General features: G+C 42.2%; 1 protein-coding gene across 1 annotated transcript; it reads right to left on the bottom strand.

Moving 5' to 3' along the window:
• Window positions 1-8,308: 8,308 nt before the first annotated feature.
• Window positions 8,309-9,466, bottom strand: LOC123748336 (golgin subfamily A member 6-like protein 22). The gene has a single exon (XM_045730534.2). The coding sequence runs from the start codon at window positions 9,464-9,466 to the stop codon at window positions 8,309-8,311; it is 1,158 nt and encodes a 385-aa protein (XP_045586490.2).
• Window positions 9,467-17,500: the final 8,034 nt, after the last annotated feature.

Raw genomic sequence — 17,500 nt, forward strand, 5'->3', positions numbered from 1 at the left:
AAGCTCTGAAGCTTATGGGCTTAAGTCTTTGACTTAAAAAGTCTTGATTATATACGACTACGTCGTCCATAAACACGGTTGATACATGAACAGTATCAACCTACATACATTACAGTTGATACATGAACATCTTTGATATCATGTTGTACAGACAAGTTCCATTCCTTGTCTTACACATGATTACTAGAATGGATGGTGACAGCAGTAGATATTCTCTCAGAGTTTGCTCGTAACTAAAAGTACAGCGCCTTTCGTTTTAGGGTTATGTGATATTGGACTTGGAGTTACAATAGATCTCTGGTGATTATCTAGTAGAGATAATTAACTTAGGTTAAATAGACGGCAAAGGGTAAAATGGACACTATGTCCATATTCTGTCCTTAGTAGAAAAGCAACATGTAAAGGATCTGGAAATAATAATGTCTGACGACCTAACGTTTAGGGAGCATAACCAAGCAAATATTGCGTCAGCCAGAAAAATGATAGAATGGATTACGAGAACCTTCAAATCCAGGGATCCCATCACAATGGTTGTACTCTTCAAGTCACTTGGACTGTCCTGTCTTGAGTACTGCTCAGTACTCACCTACTCCTTCAAAGCAGGTTAGATTGCTGAAATAGAGGAATACAGAGAACATATACGGCACGCATAGACGCGATAAAGCACCTAAATTATTGGGATCGTCTCAAAACTCTCCAAATGTACTCGCTAGAAAGGAGACGAGAAAGATATCAAATAATATACACATGGAAAATACTGGCGGGACAGGTCCCAAATCTACACAGTAAAATAACAACATACTGGAGTGAACCGATATGGAAGAAAATGCAGAATAGAACCAGTGAAGAACAGAGGTGCCATAGGCACAATCAGAGAACACTACTAGAACACGAGACGTTCACGGTTGTTCAACATCCTTCCAGTTAGCATAAGAAATATTGCCGAAACAAACGTGGATTAATTTAAAAGAAAACGGGATAGTTTTCTTCGAGAAGTGACTCGTAATTCTGTGGCGCGGGTTCGATTCCCGCACGAGGCAGAAACAAATGGGCAAAGTTTCTTTCACCCTGAATGCCCCTGTTACCTAGCAGTAAATAGGTACCTGGGTGTTGATCAGCTGTCACGGGCTGCTTCCTGGGGGTGGAGGCCTGGTCAAGGACCGGGCCGCGGGGACACTAAAGCCCCGAAATCAACTCAAGATAACCTCAAGATAACCAACCGGGCTGTGGTGGGCATGTGGGCCTGCGGGCCGCTCCAAGCAACAGCCTGGTGGACCAACCTCTCACAAGTCAAGCCTGGTCTCGGGCCGGGCTTGAGAAGTAGAAGAACTCCGAGAACCTCAACAAGATATAACACAGGTAACCACTCCTACCTTTGCAAAAATATAATCTACCATAAATTAAAATTCAAAACTAAATTATAATAAAAATATATAATATAAATATAAAATAGGGGCCATAGCTATATGTTTGAGTCGGTGTTCTACTTCGCTATTGGCCTCTGTGTGTGTTATGGGGAGAGGCTGGCACAAGATGAGAGCTGCTCCCACATTCTCTGCCTAATTAATGTACATAAATTAAATTATAAATATAAGTAAGGATTAAATATAAGTAAATGCAGCACAGGCAGGTTACTAGTAAATTAAGGTCAGTCCTACGCTAGCTGATTGTATTCATTAATTTATCCCCATGCAAATTAATGTATTGACTAATTCCATTTACCATAAATGAACTATCTAGGTAATCTGAGTATATTATAAGATCTTAATTCTTGGTTAATGTCATTATTATAGCATCACTACAAGACAAACAAGCTCACAAAAATGGAGGTTGATTTCCCACGTCTTAACCAATTATGTAATCACTTTGGTATTTTTTTTTATTTATATGGTATTTAAAATCTTCTTAATGGGATCCCATTAAAAAAAACAGTAAATACTTATGGTTCGTGGTATGAACAGAGACGAATACTGGCTTTCATTTTGTGATTTGACATATGTATAATCAAAATCAAAAACCTCCACCACTACTGGACCAGTACTTAAACCCAAGGTTCGTACACAGAGGATGACAAAGAAATTTGTGATTTCTTAAAAGACCAGTATGATGATATGTTTAACACCCCAATAAGCAACATGAATCTGGGGGGGATCCGGACAGCTTCTCTATGAATGTCACCCAAACACCCAGACAATATAACTGATATTAAAACATACACAGAAGTCTATTGATAGATAAATTGACAACATGCCCATGAACCCGGCCCCATGGTCCAAACTCGTGGAACTCTATATTGATAAGTTGACAAGACCACACACTAGAAATTGAAGGGACGACGACGTTTCGGTCCGTCCTGGACCATTCTCAATCGACTTGAGAATGGTCCAGGACGGACCGAAACGTCGTCGTCCCTTCAATTTCTAGTGTGTGGTCTGGTCAACATACTTCAGCCACGTTATTGTGACTCATCGCCTGTCTATATTGATAAATAAAGGAAAAGTACCAATAGTTCGAGCACTCAGTGTAATATGGAGCACTCAGTGTAATATGGAGCACTCAGTGTAATATGGAGCACTCAGTGTAATATGGAGCACTCAGTGTAATATGGAGCACTCAGTGTAATATGGAGCACTCAGTGTAATATGGAAAAAGAGCCTGGATAAAGGGGGGAGATAATAGCAAAACTTAAATCACCAGATATCAGATCATAACTTAATATTATGATCTTAAAATTATGAAACTTAAATTATCAGATCAGCAGATAAATCATTGTTCCACTGTACAAGGGAGGTAGCAAAGCCTTGGCCAAAAAAATATAGACCAGTTGCATCACGTAATAAAAGTTTTTAAATGAGTGATTAGGATTCAAAACTCCAGTTTTATGGAAAACAATGAACTTCACAATCCCAGTCAACACGGATTTAGAGCGGGAAAATCCCGTCTCTCGCAACTACTCAAATACCATAACAGAATCACAGAAACGCTAGAAGAAAACAAATTTCAGATGTTGTTTACATAAATTTTTGCAAAGGTTTTTGATAAGTGTGACGATGGAGCCCGCAAAGTGAGATCACTTGCAATAACGGGTAAAATGAGGCGTTGGACTTTATGCTTTTCTGTCAAACAGAACGCAATGAGTAACAGTCAATCAAATAAGATCAAGTCCAAGTGCAGTGAAAAGCTCTGTACCCCCAGGGCACAGTCCATACACCACTGCTCTTTCTCATTCTAATCTCGGATATAGAAGAAAAATTATAGTCACGGCTTCGTGTCATCCTTTGCAGATGGTACAAAAAGCAGTATGAAAACATCCTCTAGAGTAGACACCGACAAACTACAAGCTGATATATATAAAAGTCTTCGACTGGGCAATGGAAAATAACATGATGTTTAACAGTGATAAGTTCCAGATACTGAGGTATCGTGGAAATGAGAAGCTTAAACTAAACACAAGGTACAGGACAGTCAGACGTAATCATACAAGGAAAATAACATGTAGAAAATCTGGGAATTGTGAGGTCTGACCACCTGACGTTTACGGAACATTTCCAAAGTAAACATAACTTTAGGTAGAAAAATGATAGGATGGATTATAAGAACGTTCAAATCCAGAGACGCTCAGCAATGCAAATACTATTTAAATCACTGGTGCTGTCCCGTCTTGAGTATTGCTCGGTACTCACTTCCCCTTTCAGAGCGGGAGAGATCTGTGAAGCAGGGGATACAGAACATATACGGCACGCAGAGACACGATAAACAACCTTATTTACTGGGACCGTTCTTGTTGTTTTAGATTCATCTACTCAGAACAAAAAGTTCCAAGTAGCACGGGCTATGGTGAACCCGTAGTGGACTTACCTGGCACAGGAGCGGGGCTTTAACTCGTCCTGGGACCGTCTCAAAGCTCTCAAGATGTACTCACTGGAAAGAACACGAGAAAGGTATCAAATAACATATACATGGATGATTCTTGAAGGCCAGGTCCTAAATTTGCACAGTAGAATAACAACGTACTGGAACGAAAGATACGGAAGGAAATGCAGAATAGAACCAGTGAGGAGTAGAGGTGCCATAGGCACAATCACAGAACACTGTCTGAACATCAGACGGTCCAATACCCTCCCAGCAACCATTGGAAATATTGCCGGAACAAAGGTGAACCTCTTCAAGAACCAATTATAGATAAGTTCTTGCAAGAAGTGCTGGACCAACCAGTCTATAGTGGATATGTTAACCTGCGGGCCGCTGCAAGCAACAGCCTGTTGGACCAAGCTCTCACAAGTCAAACTCTGGAAGTAGACGAACTCCCGAGACCCTCTCCAGGTACGATCCAGGTACGATGCCGTGCTGCTGCTGTTGATGGTACGAGCGACAATATTGCCTTCTATCACAACACATTTTTCACGCTGTTCTTTCTAGTTACCTTTACTAACACGGCCGCCCAGTGTTCAGGAGACATGCAGGCGACGAGTCACAATAACGTGGCTAAAGTAAGTTGACCAGACCACACACACTAGAAGGTGAAGGGACGACGACGTTTCGGTCCGTCCTGGACCATTCTCAAGTCGATTGTGATGAGGAAGTAGATACAGGCAATTAAAACAATTAACAATTCAGGAGATATTGTTAACACTGCAGCGTGACACAGGTGAATCTGTACACCAGTTGCTTGACAGTTGAGAGGCGGGACCAAAGAGCCAAAGCTCAACCCCCTCGCAAGCACAACTAGGTGAGTACAGGTGTGTCATTATAATTTAACATTCTTAAAGTTTTGAGAGTGAGTAATACGTCCAGGAACTCCATCTCATTCCTTGTACTCACCTAGTTGTATTTGCTGGGGTTGAGCTCTGGCTCTTTGGTCCCGCCTATCAACTGTCCGAGGCGGGACCTCGGGCGGTTTCCCGCTCTCTCTAATCCTAAAAAATATATATTAAATTGTATCTGTTCCTAAACTTACACTCTTTCTGGGGGTCGCCTTAATTGAGTTTGTTGTTGATTTTGCATTTTTTTTTTCTCTAAAAGAAGTGGATGTTCTCATGATTCGTGCGTGAGAGTGTTACAAGGTTTACGACGTCATGTTACGCCGTGCCTGCAGGAGCTCTGTTGCAGGTTGCCTCCTGGAGGAGTCTAAATACAGCTTTAGTGGCCCTTTTCTATATTGCTGTACTACCAATATATTATATCTTCAATTACCATGGACAGTAAAAAGAAACATAAGAAATATTGAGAAACTTCGTGTTAGAATTATTAATCTTACTTTTTCGGTCATATTTAACAATATATTATATCTGTGCATAATATTTGACTATACCATCACCACCACTACCACCATCACCACTACCACCACCACCACTACCAATACAGTAAGCAAGCCACACATTACCACAAACCACTCTCACCACAGCCCGTGCTACCTCCTAACTCACCACAACGTACAAAATACACAGTGCTAACTTATAAACGCACAAACCCAAGCCACCCACTTAACCCAACCAACCAATGAACGGAAAACGTACATATGTGTGTGAGATCCAGTACTTATATATGTATATATGTATATAACTGAAAACTCACACCCCAGAAGTGACTCGAACCCATACTCCCAGAAGCAACGCAACTGGTATGTACAAGACGCCTTAATCCACTTGACCATCACGACCGGACATAATGAGGTGATAGCCGAGGCTATTTGAACCACCCCACCGCCGGCACTCGGATAGTAATCTTGGGCATAGCATTTTACCAAATCACCTCATTCTTTGGGGCACACGTGAGGAACACAAATGCGAACAAGCCTGAATGGTCCCCAGGACAATATGCAACTGAAAACTCACACCCCAGAAGTGACTCGAACCCATACTCCCAGAAGCAACGCAACTGGTATGTACAAGACGCCTTAATCCACTTGACCATCACGACCGGACATAATGAGGTGATAGCCGAGGCTATTTGAACCACCCCACCGCCGGCACTCGGATAGTAATCTTGGGCATAGCATTTTACCAAATCACCTCATTCTTTGGGGCACACGTGAGGAACACAAATGCGAACAAGCCTGAATGGTCCCCAGGACAATATGCAACTGAAAACTCACACCCCAGAAGTGACTCGAACCCATACTCCCAGAAGCAACGCAACTGGTATGTACAAGACGCCTTAATCCACTTGACCATCACGACCGGACATAATGAGGTGATAGCCGAGGCTATTTGAACCACCCCACCGCCGGCACTCGGATAGTAATCTTGGGCATAGCATTTTACCAAATCACCTCATTCTTTGGGGCACACGTGAGGAACACAAATGCGAACAAGCCTGAATGGTCCCCAGGACAATATGCAACTGAAAACTCACACCCCAGAAGTGACTCGAACCCATACTCCCAGAAGCAACGCAACTGGTATGTACAAGACGCCTTAATCCACTTGACCATCACGACCGGACATAATGAGGTGATAGCCGAGGCTATTTGAACCACCCCACCGCCGGCACTCGGATAGTAATCTTGGGCAAAGCATTTTACCAAATCACCTCATTCTTTGGGGCACACGTGAGGAACACAAATGCGAACAAGCCTGAATGGTCCCCAGGACAATATGCAACTGAAAACTCACACCCCAGAAGTGACTCGAACCCATACTCCCAGAAGCAACGCAACTGGTATGTACAAGACGCCTTAATCCACTTGACCATCACAACCGGACATACTCTGGGGTGTGAGTTTTCAGTTGCATATTGTCCTGGGGACCATTCAGGCTTGTTCGCATTTGTGTTCCTCACGTGTGCCCCAAAGAATGAGGTGATTTGGTGAAATGCTATGCCCAAGATTACTATCCGAGTGCCGGCGGTGGGGTGGTTCAAATAGCCTCGGCTATCACCTCATTATGTCCGGTCGTGATGGTCAAGTGGATTAAGGCGTCTTGTACATACCAGTTGCGTTGCTTCTGGGAGTATGGGTTCGAGTCACTTCTGGGGTGTGAGTTTTCAGTTGCATATTGTCCTGGGGACCATTCAGGCTTGTTCGCATTTGTGTTCCTCACGTGTGCCCCAAAGAATGAGGTGATTTGGTAAAATGCTATGCCCAAGATTACTATCCGAGTGCCGGCGGTGGGGTGGTTCAAATAGCCTCGGCTATCACCTCATTATGTCCGGTCGTGATGGTCAAGTGGATTAAGGCGTCTTGTACATACCAGTTGCGTTGCTTCTGGGAGTATGGGTTCGAGTCACTTCTGGGGTGTGAGTTTTCAGTTGCATATTGTCCTGGGGACCATTCAGGCTTGTTCGCATTTGTGTTCCTCACGTGTGCCCCAAAGAATGAGGTGATTTGGTAAAATGCTATGCCCAAGATTACTATCCGAGTGCCGGCGGTGGGGTGGTTCAAATAGCCTCGGCTATCACCTCATTATGTCCGGTCGTGATGGTCAAGTGGATTAAGGCGTCTTGTACATACCAGTTGCGTTGCTTCTGGGAGTATGGGTTCGAGTCACTTCTGGGGTGTGAGTTTTCAGTTGCATATTGTCCTGGGGACCATTCAGGCTTGTTCGCATTTGTGTTCCTCACGTGTGCCCCAAAGAATGAGGTGATTTGGTAAAATGCTATGCCCAAGATTACTATCCGAGTGCCGGCGGTGGGGTGGTTCAAATAGCCTCGGCTATCACCTCATTATGTCCGGTCGTGATGGTCAAGTGGATTAAGGCGTCTTGTTCATACCAGTTGCGTTGCTTCTGGGAGTATGGGTTCGAGTCACTTCTGGGGTGTGAGTTTTCAGTTGCATATTGTCCTGGGGACCATTCAGGCTTGTTCGCATTTGTGTTCCTCACGTGTGCCCCAAAGAATGAGGTGATTTGGTAAAATGCTATGCCCAAGATTACTATCCGAGTGCCGGCGGTGGGGTGGTTCAAATAGCCTCGGCTATCACCTCATTATGTCCGGTCGTGATGGTCAAGTGGATTAAGGCGTCTTGTACATACCAGTTGCGTTGCTTCTGGGAGTATGGGTTCGAGTCACTTCTGGGGTGTGAGTTTTCAGTTGCATATTGTCCTGGGGACCATTCAGGCTTGTTCGCATATATGTATATATATATATATATATATATATATATATATATATATATATATATATTGTCTTCAGATACTTGACTTTCCTTATCTCAGTCTCCCCCCTCTCTCTATCTCATTTGTGTCCTCATTATTCCTATTTTCATGTTCCAAATATGTCTTATTTCCTCATTGTAGATTTCTGTAATTTATTAATTTTTAATCCCAATTCACGTTTTCATTGTAATCCTCAACTATAGAATATTCGCATTTCATATTTTCATATCTTCATTTCCCATTTTCTTATCCTCATTTCCCATTTTCTTATCCTCATTTCTCATTTTCTTATCCTCATTTCCCATTTTCTTATCCTCATTTCCCATTTTCTTATCCTCATTTCTCATTTTCTTATCCTCATTTCCCATTTTCTTATCCTCATTTCTCATTTTCTTATCCTCATTGCCCAGTTTCTTATCCTCATTTCTCATTTTCTTAGCCTCATTTCCCATTTTCTTATCCTCATTTCTCATTTTCTTATCCTCATTTCCCCTTTTCTTATCCTCATTTCCCATTTTCTTATCCTCATTTCCCATTTTCTTATCCTCATTTCCCATTTTCTTATCCTCATTTCTCATTTTCTTATCCTCATTTCTCATTTTCTTATCCTCATTTCCCATTTTCTTATCCTCATTTCTCATTTTCTTATCCTCATTTCCCATTTTCTTATCCTCATTTCTCATTTTCTTATCCTCATTTCCCAGTTTCTTATCCTCATTTCTCATTTTCTTAGCCTCATTTCCCATTTTCTTATCCTCATTTCTCATTTTCTTATCCTCATTTCCCCTTTTCTTATCCTCATTTCCCATTTTCTTATCCTCATTTCCCATTTTCTTATCCTCATTTCCCATTTTCTTTTCCTCATTTCTCATTTTCTTATCCTCATTTCCCATTTTCTTATCCTCATTTCTCATTTTCTTATCCTCATTTCCCATTTTCTTATCCTCATTTTTCATTTTCTTATCATTTCTCATTTTCTTATCCTCATTTCCCATTTTCTTATCCTCATTTCTCATTTTCTTATCCTCATTTCTCATTTTTTTATCCTCATTTCCCATTTTCTTATCCCCATTTTTCATTTTCTTATCATCATTTCTCATTTTCTTATCCTCATTTCTCATGTTCTTATCCTCATTTCTCATTTTCTTATCCTCATTTCTCATTTTCTTATCCTCATTTCTCATTTTCTTATCCTCATTTCCCATTTTCTTATCCTCATTTCCCCTTTTCTTATCCTCATTTCCCATTTTCTTATCCTCATTTCTCATTTTCTTATCCTCATTTCCCATTTTCTTATCCTCATTTCTCATTTTCTTATCCTCATTTCTCATTTTCTTATCCTCATTTCTCATTTTCTTATCCTCATTTCTCATTTTCTTGTCCCACTTTATAATCTACATTTTCTTGAGAAAATATTAAGACAATTGCGATGGAATAGATTCAGAGTCGCTGATCTTTTTGGAGACAGGCACTATACCCCACTGGGCCCAGGGACACATGAGTTCGAATCCACCCCACGGCCTTAATATTTTATCCCTCCCTACCATTCTGATTAGGTCCCCCCTCTTCCTGTCCAGCGTCCCGTTTTCTGTGCAGTTCCCATTCTCTCTCAAGCTGCGTCTTTCATTTCCTTTTGTAAGCTTCAATTCTTCCGTTTCGTCCTTGGCGATGTTCTTTTTTTTTGTCTTATGTCTCATTTATCAAGTCCTGTTCCCTGGACTTGAAGAGGGGTGAAGGGAAGGGGAGATGGGGAGGGTGAAGGAAAAGGGGGGAGGAAGGGAGGTGTGAATGGGATGGGGGACTGAAGAGGGTTAAAGGAAGGAGGGGGGGGGGGGAAATGGGACAGATGAAAAGGATGGTAGTGAAGAGAGAGAGAAGTGATGACTGGCAAGAAAGTGGGCAGGTGAGAAGGAATATTGATGGGAGGGTAAGAGTGAGAGTGAGAGTGAGAGCAGAGGGGGAGTGAGAGCAGAGGGGGAGTGAGAGCAGAGGGAGAGTGAGAGTGAGAGCAGAGGGGGAGTGAGAGCAGAGGGAAGTCGGGTGAGAGTGAGAACAAAGGGGAGTGATAGTGAAAGTGAGAAGGGAGGGGAGTGAGAGTGAGAAGAGATGGAAGTGAGAGAAGAGGGAGAGTGAGAATAGAAGGGACATACAGATATTGAGAATGCAAGACCAGGCGACCTTGATGAAGGTATACACACCTACACATATAATTTTTTTTTATTAATACATGAGGTACATCTGCATTAGTGCAGCTGCCCTAGACTATATGAAGGGAAGTACAGTGTGTCAAAAAAGGTAACTAGGTGATGCTAAAAAATCCCCATCACACATATAAACATGTATACCCAACCACGAAAACTCTTGGGGCATCACAACCAATATTTCACAATTGACTCCATACAAACCGGAAAAGAGAGTGGGTGGGGGGGGGGGTTGTCAATAATTAATAATATTTCTTAAATCATTTAATTTAGTTCCTACCCCAACCAGCCTATGTCAGTCCCCTACCCCACACCATTCCCCCTACATATTTGGGTGAAGCTAGCCTCACCCATCTAGCCTCCAACTATGGCCAGACAGACATTATCTTATAGTACAGATTACTGTAGTTTCTGTGTTTGACTCATCATGCAGTTTCCTGATTAAATTTGCAGAAGGACAAAGTTTAGCCCAATATCTCAGATGACCGTGGCATGCAGGGTAAATTATTTTGCATAATTATATATGTAAATCTAATTAGCTGTGAATGGGGTGATTATACCCATATTTGATATGCTAATGAGACTTGGTTAGTGGAACGAGGTAAGAGGTAATGCTGGTTAAATGGCTATATGTCTGAGTGTGTATTCACCTAGTTGTATTCACCTAGTTGTGCTTGCGGGGGGTTGAGCTCTGCTCTTTCGGCCCGCCTCTCAACTGTCAATCAATTGTTACTAACTACTATTTTTTTTCTCCACACCTCACCACACACACACACACACACACACACACACACACACACACACACACACACACAAATAGTAGTTAGATAGTGAAAATAGTGGAAAAAAATAGTAGTTAGTAAACAGTTGATTGACAGTTGAGAGGCGGGCCGAAAGAGCAAAGCTCAACCCCCGCAAACACAACTTGGTGAAAACACATACATACACACACACACACACACATACATACACACATACACAAACACACACACACACACACACACACACACACACACACACACACACACACACACACACACACACACACACACACACACACACACACACACACACACACACATACACAGCTACGCTCGTCCAACAAACTAACGACTAATGATCCTTCAAACCTTGTAATTAAACCTCTCGTTCCTGAAGTCCTGAGACCTCCCTCGTTGCCTTGAAACTTCGTAGCTCCCTAAACTCATTCTTCCCAATGGAGGCTGCCCACACCTGGAGGCTGCCTGCCTGCCTGCCTGCCTGCCTGGCCCTCCCTCAAACTCCAAGCGCCTACAGGAAGAGCGCAATTTGCCTGTTAATTGCTGCATCTGTCGACTAATTAAAGCAGTCAGCAGCGAGTGGGAATGAGTATGGGTAAGGCAAGGATGGGGGGGGGGGGGTGTTTCAGGCAGGAGGTGAGTATGAGTCAAGCAATGGATTGATATGTATCAAGCAGGAGATGAATGTGAGTCAGGGTGGAAATGGATGCTTTACCTGGATCTTACCTGGAGAGGGTCTTGAGAGTTCTTCTACTCCCCGAGCCCGGTCTGAGGCTAGGCTCGATGTGAGATAACGTGGTCCAACAGACTGTTGCTTGGAGCGGCCCGCAGGACCGCATATTCACTATAGCTTGGTTGGTCCGGCACTTCTTGCAAGAACTTATCTAATTGGTTGTTGAAGAGGTCCACCTTAAGTTCCGGCAATATTTCTAATGCTTGCTGGGAAGATGTTGAACAGCTGTGGACCTCTGATGTTCAGACAGTGTTCTCTGATTGTGCCTATGGCACCTCTATTCCTCAACGGTTTTATTCTGCATTTCCTTCCGTATCTTTCGTTCCAGTATGATGTTATTCTACTGTGCAAATTTAGGACCTAGCCTTCCAGTACCTTCCATGTATATATATATATATATATATATATATATATATATATATATATATATATATATATATATATATATATATATATATATATATATATATATATATATATATATATATATATATATAATTTGATACCTTTCTCGTCTCCTTTCCAGACATAATGTCGTGAGAACTTTTGAGACGGTCCCAGTAATTAAGATGTTTTATCGTGTCTATGTATACCGTATATGTTCTATGTATTCCTTTTATTCGAGCAATCTCTCCCGCTCTGAAGAGGGAAGGGAGTCAGGCCGGGGGCTAGTGAACGAAAGAGCAATGTGAAGGACCTGGAAGTAATCATGTCGGAAGACCTTTCCCTTCAAGAACACAACAAAACAGCTGTCGCAACTGCAAGAAAAATGACACTAGTGCTCTCTAAGGTGGAATGTTGTTGCACACTAACAGACCTATTCAGTGCCGGAGAAACTGTTGACCTGTAGAGCGTGCAAAGATCCTTTACTGCTAGAATCCACTCTGTGAAACTTCTAAACTATTGGGACCAATTAAACTATCTATATCTGTATTCTCTTGAGCGCAGGCGGGAGAGATACATAATAACTAACACTTGGAAATTTTTTAAGGGGCTGGTCCCAAACCTGCACACATAAATAACATCACATGAGACCAGGAGGCATGGCAGGATGTGCAGAATACCCTCGTTGAAGAGCAGAGGCGCAACAGGTACTCTGAGAGAGAACTCTATCAACATCAGAGGCCCGAGACTGTTCAACACGCTTCCACTACGCATAAGGGGCATAACTGGCCGACCCCTCACAGTGTTCAAGAAAGAACTATCAACATCAGAGGCCCGAGACTGTTCAACACGCTTCCACTACACATAAGGGACATAACTGGCCGACCCCTCACAGTGTTCAAGAAAGAACTATCAACATCAGAGGCCCGAGACTGTTCAACACGCTTCCACTACGCATAAGGGGCATAACTGGCCGACCCCTCACAGTGTTCAAGAAAGAACTATCAACATCAGAGGCCCGAGACTGTTCAACACGCTTCCACTACACATAAGGGACATAACTGGCCGACCCCCTCACAGTGTTCATGAGAGAGAACTTGATAAACACCTCCAAAGGATACCTGATCAACCAGGCTGTGACTCATACGTCAGGCTGCGAGCAGCCGCGTCCAACAGCCTCGTTGACCAGACCACTAACCAAGAAATCTGGTCAGAGACCGAGCCTGCGGGGACGTCGATCCTCGGAATCACCGCAAAGCAACCACAAGGTAACCAGACAGAGGCAACGATGGCACCCAGGCCGGGGACAGATGTGAATCAGCTAATGACTGAATGAAACGAGCAAATTGACTCGTTATATTATCAGATATCCCTGATATCTTTGACATTGTTACCTCCTTAATAACAAATACAATTTATATTAAAATGAAAGTTCAGTTTCCTCCTCGAACTTGAATTTTTGTTGGTAGATGATTGTCTCTTCCGTTGTTTTGGTAGATGATTGTCTCTACCGTTGTTTTGGTAGATGATTGTCTCTTCCGTTGTTTTGGTAGATGATTGTCTCTACCGTTGTTTTGGTAGATGATTGTCTCTGCCGTTGTTTTGGTAGATGATTGTCTCTTCTGTTGTTTGGTAGATAATTTTCTCTTCCGTTGTTTAGGTAGATGATTGTCTCTTCCGTTGTTTTGGTAGATGATTGTCTCTTCCGTTGTTTTGGTAGATGATTGTCTCTTCTGTTGTTTTGGTAGATGATTGTCTCTTCCATTGTTTAGGTAGATGATTGTCTCTTCCGTTGTTTAGGTAGATGATTGTCTCTGCCGTTGTTTTGGTAGATGATTGTCTCTACCGTTGTTTTGGTAGATGATTGTCTCTACCGTTGTTTTGGTAGATGATTGTCTCTGCCGTTGTTTTGGTAGATGATTGTCTCTACCGTTGTTTTGGTAGATGATTGTCTCTACCGTTGTTTTGGTAGATGATTGTCTCTTCCGTTGTTTTGGTAGATGATTGTCTCTACCGTTGTTTTGGTAGATGATTGTCTCTACCGTTGTTTTGGTAGATGATTGTCTCTGCCGTTGTTTTGGTAGATGATTGTCTCTTCCGTTGTTTTGGTAGATGATTGTCTCTTCCGTTGTTTTGGTAGATGATTGTCTCTTCTGTTGTTTTGGTAGATGACTGTCTCTTCTGTTGTTTTGGTAGATGATTGTCTCTACCGTTGCTTTGGTAGATGATTGTCTCCTCTGTTGTTTTGGTAGATGATTGTCTCTTCCGTTGTTTTGGTAGATGATTGTCTCTTCTGTTGTTTTGGTAGATGATTGTCTCTTCCGTTGTTTTGGTAGATGATTGTCTCTGCCGTTGTTTTGGTAGATGATTGTCTCTTCCGTTGTTTTGGTAGATGATTGTCTCTTCTGTTGTTTTGGTAGATGATTGTCTCTTCTGTTGTTTTGGTAGATGATTGTCTATTCTGTTGTTTTGGTAGATGATTGTCTATTCTGTTGTTTTGGTAGATGATTGTCTATTCTGTTGTTTTGGTAGATGACTGTCTCTTCTGTTGTTTTGGTAGATGATTGTCTATTCTGTTGTTTTGGTAGATGATTGTCTCTTCTGTTGTTTTGGTAGATGATTGTCTAGGCTGACTGAACTCCTTTTGTCAATTGGTTGACACTCTCAAAAACCCGAATCCTGTTGACAGCCATGATAACAGGATATCAACTCTGTTGGGTTGCATCTCCGTTGCAACCCAACAGGTCTCATATACATCTAAGTATTATATCACTCCATTATCCTTTCGGAGCTTCCGGGGATCTGACAAACGACTTCGTCTCTGTTGCCAAGAGGAACAGGATAGCAATCTTGATCCATAGGGATAAGACGCCAAGCGTAAGATGGATTTGGCTTGAGGATTGATTAAGAGATGCTGGATTAGTTGCTTTAACCCGTAAGTACGTTGGCTTGTGTTCTGATGCACGCCGAGTTGCAAAAGAGAAGCAACTTTGTTCTGAGTTGCTGATCACACGTGTAGAATTCCAGGCTCCTGGAATGAGTGATTCCAGAACTTGAAATGAATGATTCCAGAACTTAGAATAGATGATTTCAGGACTTGAAATGAATGATTCCAGAACTTAGAATAGATGATTTCAGGACTTGAAATGAATGATTCCAGAACTTAGAATAGATGATTTCAGGACTTGAAATGAATGATTCCAGAACTTAGAATAGATGATTTCAGGACTTGAAATGAATGATTCCAGAACTTAGAATAGATGATTTCAGGACTTGGAATGAATGATTCTAGAGCTTGGAGAGAGTAATTCCAAGATTTGGAAAGCATGATTCCATATCTTGTAATGAATGATTCCAAAGGTTGGAATGAATGACTCCAAGCCTTGGAATCATTCCAAGGCTTGTAGCGAGAGAATTCCAGGGCTTCGAGTACTTTCCTGGAAAACTCTCTAAATAGCAAAATTATTGTCTTTCGCACACTAGAAGGTGAAGGGACGACGACGTTTCGGTCCGTCCTGGACCATTCTCAAGTCGACTTGAGAATGGTACTAGGACGGACCGAAACGTCGTCGTCCCTTCACCTTCTAGTGTGTGGTCTGGTCAACTTACTTTAGCCACGTTATTGTGACTCATCGCCTGTTATCTTTCTCGTTAAATAAAGATTGTCTCCTCTGATATGAATTCCTAATCACTATTGATTGTTGTAAATTACCGAATAATTACCACTAATTGCATTTGCTAATTGAAATTACCGTTATCAGCTTGTTGGTATATGGCAACGTTATCAACTAATCATTGTTGATTGTTACAGCAATTACCAACGAGTGGGTACTGATTGTTTGCAATCAGTATTAGCTAATCACTACTGATTGTTGCAGCCATTAACAACTGGTAGTTACTGATTGTGAACAGCGTCTGCCAGAAGCCCGGCTCACCGGTGATGTGAGGCATGACAAGCGTATGCCACAAGGTGTATTGGTTGCTGAGTTTGAACCTTGGGTAGCGAGACCCGAAGGACGAATATCGCTTCTCTGCTCCATCTGATAAATTACCTCTGTTACATACAGTCGCTGTAGGAGGGGGGAATGTATTTTTCACTCCTGTGTTGTATGAGTCGATACTTAATCCTTGTTGTAGTCACCGTACGATTTATTATATACAATAATACATGCCAGCTGTTATGTATACATCGAGAAGCGGTGTATACATCCATGTATACTTTGTATGTATACATTGGTCGGGGGGGGGGGGGCGGAGATATTTAAGTCAGCCATGGTTTAGGGGGGGGTAGAGGGGGGAGTAGGCAGAAGGGAACAAGACAGGAGATGATTGTATCATTAAACTTAATACAACGGCCTGTTGCCTAATTACCGATCTTAATTGGTTAGTTACACGGCTCAATGGTCTTTTACTGATGTCAATTAATGTAGCTATCGGCTCCCTGTTCTATACCGTCGAAGGGCGGGACTTAATGTGCTTATTTGATACGGTTGTTGGTGATATTGGTTTCAGTGAATTTGGTTGTTGGGTATTTAAGGCAGTTAGTACTAGTTAATATGGCAATTTAACCTTGGTTAATATGGCTATTTAATCTGGTTAATATGGCCATTTATCCTGGCGTGTGTGAAATGAACTCATTATGTAATATTCACGTAACTATTATGTCATTGTGACTTCTATTTCGCCTAATCATTATATTTCATTCTTTGGCAGTAATTAGGGAAGGGAAGGGAACTATCAGGGGGATAAGGGCCAAGCCATTACGACTATATAGCACTGGGAAAGGGGTCAGGATAAGGGTTCTGGATGGGATGGGGGGGGGGGGGAAGAAGTGGTGCCTAACCACTTTGACGGTCGGGGATTGAACGCCGACCTGCATGAAGCGAGACCGTGTCGCTCTACCGTTAGTAATTAGAGCGTTTTTGGCACCGAATAAGTAGTTATACATCTGAATAGTACAAACTTCCTTATTTCTATGTCGTGTTAATCTCTATAGAGACAACTTATCTTTCTCTCACGTTACTGGCTAGATGCTAGTGGCTTCATGAAGTATCTCGGGATATCCAGTTCAAGTATTTTTTTGAGATATATACAAGAGTTGTTACATTCTTGTACAGCCACTAGTACGCGTAGCGTTTCGGGCAAGTCCTTAATCCTATGGTCCCTGGAATACGATCCCCTGCCGCGAAGAATCGTTTTTTCATCCAATTACACATTTTACTGTTGCGTTAAACAGAGGCTACAGTTAAGGAATTGCGCCCAGTAAATCCTCCCCGGCCAGGATACGAACCCATGACATAGCGCTCGCGG

Source organism: Procambarus clarkii, chromosome 22 (assembly GCF_040958095.1).
Source record: "Procambarus clarkii isolate CNS0578487 chromosome 22, FALCON_Pclarkii_2.0, whole genome shotgun sequence".
Lineage (NCBI taxonomy): Eukaryota > Metazoa > Arthropoda > Malacostraca > Decapoda > Cambaridae > Procambarus > Procambarus clarkii.

Coding starts and splice junctions, on each gene's coding strand:
- LOC123748336 (XM_045730534.2), bottom strand. CDS start 9,466: ATGAGAAATGAGGATAAGAAAATGAGAAATGAGGATAAGAAAATGAGA.